This window comes from Egretta garzetta, unplaced genomic scaffold (genome assembly GCF_000687185.1).
Source record: "Egretta garzetta isolate BGI_Z169 unplaced genomic scaffold, ASM68718v1 scaffold169, whole genome shotgun sequence".
Lineage (NCBI taxonomy): Eukaryota > Metazoa > Chordata > Aves > Pelecaniformes > Ardeidae > Egretta > Egretta garzetta.
Window position 1 is genome coordinate 255183 of NW_009260798.1, and position 7425 is coordinate 262607.

Genomic DNA, 7425 nt, shown 5'->3' on the forward strand with positions numbered 1-7425 from the left:
CCGTGTGGGTGCAGGGTCTGCGTGCCTGCCCGCCCGGGGCTCTGCCGACAGCTGAGCGCAGGGCGGGCGGCAGGGCTGGAGCCCAGCGCCCGTACAGCGGCAGCACGCCCAAAGGGATGCACGACCTGCCCATGGACTGGCCTGCTTCAACTCCTGCCCGTGGACTGGCCTGCTTCAACTCCTGCTGTGCTGATACACCCAAGGGAACACACATGGAAAAGGATGTTTCACTCTGCTAATCAAATGAAGGTGCTCTCTTATGGAAGAGTCAAGAAAATACAGAGGAAGGAACCTAATTTTTAAGAACAATTACATAACTTGCCTTTTGTTTCCTTTACTAATCATTTTTATATAACAAAGGAACCTACCCTAGGACTTCAATAGTTTGTCACCTTGATTAAATGAGAATCATAGAGTCATAGAATCATAGAATGTTTTGGGTTGGAAGGGACCCCTAGAGGTCATCTAGTCCAACCCCCCTGCAGTGAGCAGGGACACCGCTAACCAGATCAGGTTGCTCACAGCCCCGTCCAACCTGGCCTTGAATGCTTCCAGGGATGGGGCCTCCACTACCTCTCTGGGCAACCTGTTCCAGTGTTTTACCACCCTCATTGAAAAGAATTTCTTCCTTAGATCTAGTCTAAACCTACCCTAGTTTAGTTTAAAACCATTACCCCTTGTCCTGTCACAGCTGGCCCTAAGGAATATTCCAGTGGGTTGATGAAAGAAATCAGTGATTCTGACCATCAGATGTTTTCCCAGGAAACCCCACTGCTGCGTGGAGCTTCCCATTGCTCAAGAGCAAGTGCAGCTGCTTCTGCATTGGCAATGGTAAAGCTCTGTGAGATGCTGGGGTTTTTCTGGAGCCCTTGAGCCAACCGGCAATGTAAGGCACCTGGATCAGCAGCTGGGTAACCTACACCCCCGTCCTTCTGGTTGAAAGACGGAATCCAGCTCTTCCATAATGTGACCCAGCTCACCTGGGTCTATGACAGCTCACCTGAAAGAGCAAACAGGAGCCTGCTGCTCCTCTGCAGGTGACGAGGTTGCTCAACTGCCCTGAATGAGCCCTATGGGCCTGGCCAGCTTCATCAATTCTGCTTGGTGTGTTTTGTGCATTCATCAAATGTAATGAAACAGCGGTACATGAGACTGCGAGGAACACTCACCAAAAATCGCTGGCACTCCAGCATCGCCTCCAGCCTGTGTTCAGAGAGTATCACCGTGCAGTTGGCAAACGCGTGCTTCAGAGTCTTCCTGATCACTTGGGAAGTTCTGAAAGGCAAACAAGCATCGGCGTTTAGACTGCAATGTGCATGCCAGCATAACTTTATTGATGGTATTTGATAGTCTACCCGCGTGTTGTAAAGCTCACATGCATGGGCACCAACACTCTGTGGTGTCTCAGCTGTGCTGCAGTTCTGCTGTGAAAGTAGGTATCAGCCAGAAAGCTAAGGTTGTAACTGGGCTTCCCTGATCCCCCACGTAGAATTACTAACATACATTACTGAAATCAGGTTTAGTAACGGACCAGACAAGTTACGGAAGGTCTCTTGCAGTGATGCTGCCTCACTGATTTTCTTACTTCGTGTTAGAAGATAGAACAAATGATCGAAACGTACACAGGGTCCAGGTGAGCGCTTGGTTCGTCGAGCAGCAAGATTTTAGCCTTGCTGAGAACTGACCGGGCAAGGCACATCAGCTGTTTGTGGCCGTGACTGAGGACGCAGCCTCCGTCCACAAGAACAAAATCGAGCTGGCCTGGAAATTGCTCAATTACAGACTTCAGCCCAACCTGTCAAAAAGAAAAAGGACAGGAGAAATCAGTGAGATACAGTTACTGCCGGCTGTGGGTGCGGCAACCAATGCCTTTAATTTCCTTGCCTTTCATTTCTGACAGGGAAGAGAAAATATAAATTGATGAAAAGGAGAATCTGTCCTATAAAGACTACAAGCTGGATGATGTGAAAAGCACTGGAATATTTGACTCTTACAACATGCTAGGATTGATGTCGGGAAGCTGAGAGTTAATGCTTCATTTGTTTGTCACATACAATGAGTTTTGGCATTTTGACCAAAACTTTCTGAGTTAGCAGGCTAAAGAAAGCAATGTATTTGAAACTTTTTATCCAGCAGCGATGTACACCCTTGGAAACGTGAAGGAAAGTGATTTTTGGAAGGAAACCAGGCCTCTTTGGTTACTGGGAGGGTAAAAAGAAACGACCAAAATTCACGTGCTACGTTACAGCAACAGCGAAAATAACCCAGGTCACCGCGGCCATTGTCTCTGTGGCTCCGAGAGCGTTTCCCTCTGCTTCTTTTCCTGCCCCAAAGGTCTTGCGCGCTTTGTTCATACCAACAGCATCACGGGCTTCCTTCTAGTGCCGCTGAAAAAATGTTTAGAGGGATGCCCGTGCCAAGTGAGGCTGCTTTGCTTGGACCAGAAACCAGACTGCAGCCCAGGAGCTGTCTTCGGACTCTTTCTTCCAGTGCTCCTTCTTGCTCACACTGAGAGATGCGTTTTGTACACCTCAAAGCAAAGCTTTGCATCTTCCACAGGTCCAAACCCACTGTGCTCCCTGGCCTAATCAGCAGCGTTTACAGAAAGTTTTTGTAAAATATGAAAACTAGGAAACATATGTGAGTTGCATTGCTCCAAAAGGAGTTATAAAAATGGGACTCAACCCAAGTGGTTTATGAAGAGCCCCCCTTGGATTTTTGAAATATTACTGATCTGCAATTCATTTTCATTCCAGGGCAAAAAAAAATTGAATTCCTCCTTTGTGTTTTCATTTTACATGGAAACCTTATTAAACTGGTACGTCTGCTGAGTTTCTGAAGGGTTCGTGATTTTATTTATAAGCAAGTTAAGGCTGCTGCTTTGTTCCTCACTCCTCTTTTGAACACACATTGTATCTTTTAACTAAATTTTGCAACTAATGGCTGGAAAAGGTGCTTTCTTCTTAAAACTGCACAAGGTCTCTCCGTGAACCTGTAGGGCCCAGACAGCTGACTGCAAGAGTAAAACTTAGCCTCAAAAGTTGACGCAAGTCTGACGGATTTAGGTGCTGAAATATGGGGGCAATGGAAGGTGAAACATCTGACATCCGTTCAGACAACGCCTTGCTCTCTGCGGCTGATTGCGAGGAGCATAAAAAGCTGATGCTGATCTCAGCAGGATCCCCTAAATCCCCAGCAGCCAGCCTGGGTCAGGGATAAGCTGACAGTTCACTTTCTTTCTGCGCCGTGCTCCCGACATTACACTGACGACTCGCTGTCGCTAACGAGCCAGATTTCAAGAGCACGAACTTTGTAAACAATCCAATCACTCCCACTAAAAACTATTACAGCTCTTTTTCTTTTGTATTTGCTTTGCTCTCTCGCCCGTGCAGTGAAAAACTCTGTATCACATACGGATTTGCCAAACTCTTTAATGATAAATACTTCAAAAAAAATTTTTTTTTTCACACCGTTGTAAATGAGGTTTAGCTCTCCAAAATCCCAGGCTTGATTCACAAGCGCAGTGAAAGCAGTCCTCAAAAGCAGAAGTAGAGCTTGTCTTTTTTCAAGAAAAGGGACGTTAATCTACGCTCCATGTTTGCCCCAGCCTCGGAGAAGTGGAGAAGCACAGCACTGAGCACCCTGCTGCCTCTGCCAGAACTGGCTGAAAAGCTCCCATCACATCATTTAACCAAAAATGTCATGGCTTTTTTATTTGATATATATATATATTACTCATAGAAAGTGCCTACCTTCCTCTTTTCCAAACATAGGGAAGATATTAGATAAACCCAAAAGAGAGAGAGAGCAGAGAGGGAGTTAACCTCCTGCAAGAGAAAGGAGGAAGCTTTTGGATTAAGGCCCGCACTTGTAAGCATTTTCTGATACTTGAGACTTGGTATGAACAAGGAAAATGGCACCAATTCATTATTGAGTCTGTATTAATTAGGTCATCCCTACCTTGGAAAGAGAAATCTGCTTTCTAGGCTGCCGTACACCTGGGCAACCTACTAAGCACAACCAGAGCCAAGAGGTGGCACCTGACAACCGTGATGCATGGGGTTCAGCTCAACACGGAGACAGAACTGTAAAAATCTGCCTGCTAATCGTGAAAAAAAGAAAAGATGTTGCTAAAACCTCAACATAAAATTAAAAGAAAACCTTAAGATTCATAAAATCTAATATTCTGTGATTCTTATTTTCCGTGGAAGCGACAGCTGCCCACGACATGAGCAGTACGGCGTCAGAGAGTGCTCCTTCTCAGCTGGCTTTAGGTTGGCCTGAGAATTGCAATAATTAGAAAATACTTTGAGGAAAGATTTTTTCTCTAAGCTGAATATAAATATTTCCTATTGCAATAACACCAGTCTTATTTCTAGGACAGGCCACAAAACATTTTTCTTTTTTTTTAACCTGGCCTCCAAAATGTTTACTAGTAATTTTTACATATTTTGATAGAAAAAAATGCCTTGCAGAGATTTCACATATTTGCCAAAGCATTGAAATGGGAAAAGATTACATTTTGCAGTGTCAGCTTCCTCCTCTTTTTTTTCTCTCAGTGTCAGCCAGCAAAGCCAAACATAAAACCTCACCGACGCTGAATCATTCCATGAGGAACCCAGACTGCACTGTATGGAAGTTTATCTTTTTTTAATCTCTGACAAAGGCACCTTTTTATTAGTTAATAAGGAAACATGGTTTATAGTGTAGTGTTATCTTTCCTCAGCACTTTTTTTTCCCTAAGACTCTCTATAAATGTAATGTATGACAATGATTTGACCTGCACTGCACTCTGCTGTAACCACTTCACCAGAGGGGTACAAATAACACTGAACAGTTTTACCTCTTCTGCAACTTTCCATATTTCTTCATCATTCCACTGCCCATAAGGATCCAAATTCATCCGAAAAGTTCCAGAAAAAATGAACACTTTCTACAAGGAAAAAGATATACAGACACAGGTAGATAGATACCCTGAAACATTGTGTAACGCATTGTAAATTGTGAAGCATACGGAGAAAGAATAACCTGCCACCATTACCAGACAGAGCTTATTGCAGGTTATTAAATATTTTGGAAAACATCGTTCCAGAAAAAGTTATTTTAAAAATCCTTATGTTCAGTTTTTTGCAGTTGTCTTAATAAAAACTTACCCAAACTTCTCTGAAAAACAGTAAAAATCTCATTTCACCAGTTTTCAGGATAAAAGATTGCTGGCATTTCCATTTTGGAATAAGCCTTTTGAGAACTATTTTTGATTCTTTATTATGTGAAACTTATTCAAACAAATTGCTGACCCGATTTTTTTTTTATACCAAAAAAACCTCCTGGATGTTTGTTGATATTCAGGGACAATCTCCTAAGTTGGTTTTCGTCAATGAATTTTTTTCATTTTCTAATCAATTGTAGCCAAATATATATCAGCATCATTCCGTTACCTCACATTTCACCATGTCCCAGGCCTATCTCAATTTTTTTTTTCCCCTGTCTCTCTCTCTCACTGTCACATCACTGAGATGCGATGCAGCACGACCGGATTCATGACTGCAGCAGCAACAACGCCCTCTCGTAGGAGGCTCTCCTGATGGATGCTACATCCCGTGCTCTCTCCCTGCTCTGTCCCACGCCTCCCTTCATAGAATCACAGAATCCTAGGTTGGAAGGGACCTCAAGGGTCATCTGGTCAAACCTTTCTAGGTAAGAGCACAGTCTAGACAAGACGGCCCAGCACCCTGTCCAGCTGTGTCTTAAAAGTGTCCAATGTGGCGGAAGAAACAACCTCCCTCAATGGCTGACTGTTCCCATTGTGAAAAATTTCCCTCTCATGTCCAGCTGGAATCTCCCCAAGAGCAACTTGTGTCCATTCCCCCTTGTCCTCTCCATGTGACTCCTTGTAAAAAGGGAGTCTCCAACTTCTTTGTAGCTACCCCTTAGGTACTGGCACACAGTGATGAGATCCCCTCTAAGCCTCCTTTTCTCTAGGCTGAACAAACTCCTTTCTCCCAGCCTGTCCTCATATGCCAGGCTTCCCAGTCTTTCGATCGTCTTGGTGGCCCTTCTCTGGACCCCCTCCAGCCTGTCCACATCTTTTTATATAGCTTCATCACACAAGATGACAAGGATGCATGTTTCCCAGCACTGACAGCACATCCTTCTTGCACTGAAGTTTACTACTCAGTTCTGCTTTTCTCATCAGTTTAGGCAAGCAGATTTAAGTGAACAACCCTTAGATACAGGTTTTGTAGCTCAAAAAGCAATGACTCAGACCAAATTAAATATTTGTTTAATCTCTTTTTACATGGGGCGGGTGTGTCAGACTGGTGAAAAAGGGGTTCTTCAAGGGACACTGGGGTTGCACAACATTTCTTACGAGAGAAAACCAAGCCATTGCTTTCCACACTGCGAGGTACACCTGCTGCGTGCAGCAGGGAGAGCTTGCTCTCAAAGAATGCAAGTGCCTTGTTGGGAAATATTACCATTTGCTTGCTCTTTCCTTGTACGTAGGGAACAAATACCAAGAGGAAAGATTTGTGGCAATTATTTTATCCTCTTTTGTCTTCTTAAAGAAAATATTTATTTAGAGAAAAACGTGTTGAAAAGCCAGTGATTCACAGCCACATAATTTCTTGGAGTCTTGGTAGTCAAACGCTACCGAAAGCAGTGAAGGACTAGCTGTGCCAGCAGAAAATGGCTGAGAGAGTGCACTTAGCAAGCGCTTTCCCAGAGTTTGGCCACTCTACCACAATTTCCATCTGACCTAACCTGGGAACTTGGCATTCTTTAATCAGATTTCAAAGTGATTTACACACGCATTTACATTCATCATTTAATTACGATTAATTCAAAGTTTAAACGTGGCAGAGGAAAATAAATTGCATTAATTAATTTGCTTAATTAAGATATGGAAGCCATTGCCAATAACTTATTTGGTGGAAGAGAGAAGGAAGTACCTGATTCAAGAGGCCAGAGGAGAAAAGCAGCAGCAGCAGCGTGGTGCCCTGCGGTCAGCGGGGTGGGTGCAAGGGCGATGGGACCTCTGCCGCGCTGCCAGCCACACACCCGCCGAGCTGCAGCGCACACAGCTAGGAGTCATTGGAGCACTTTTGGTAGAGGCCAGGGGAAAGAGCAGACCCTCTCCTTTGTCATCGCGACTGTTACTAGCAGCGGGTGTTTCGGTGAAGCACGGCGCGGCCCTTTCCCCCAAGCCCTGCACGGGTCAGGTGGCGTGAGCGGGGCGACCCGCTTGCCGCAGGGTTAGGTTCTTCCAAGCAGTGGGGTGTGGTGGAAATAATAATGCTGTCAGACGTAGGTTTGTTCATGTTTTGAGTGCCATGCGTTTAACTAATGGAACAGGTATTTTCATTTCTCAGTGGTAAAGAATAGTTAACCCAACAAAGCAGTTTTAAAGAAGATAGGGCTGAATAA

At 44.4% G+C, this 7425-nt stretch overlaps 1 protein-coding gene across 1 annotated transcript in view; it reads right to left on the reverse strand.

Annotated features, from left to right (window-relative positions):
- CFTR (CF transmembrane conductance regulator) overlaps positions 1–7425 on the reverse strand; it is an 81185-nt gene that overhangs the window by 832 nt on the left and 72928 nt on the right. The window contains exons 24-26 of the mRNA XM_035902191.1: positions 4844–4933; positions 1623–1795; positions 1170–1275 (exon numbers count right to left, since the gene is read on the reverse strand). Coding sequence (XP_035758084.1) covers positions 1170–1275; positions 1623–1795; positions 4844–4933 — 369 coding nt within the window. The remainder of the gene's footprint in view (positions 1–1169; positions 1276–1622; positions 1796–4843; positions 4934–7425) is intronic.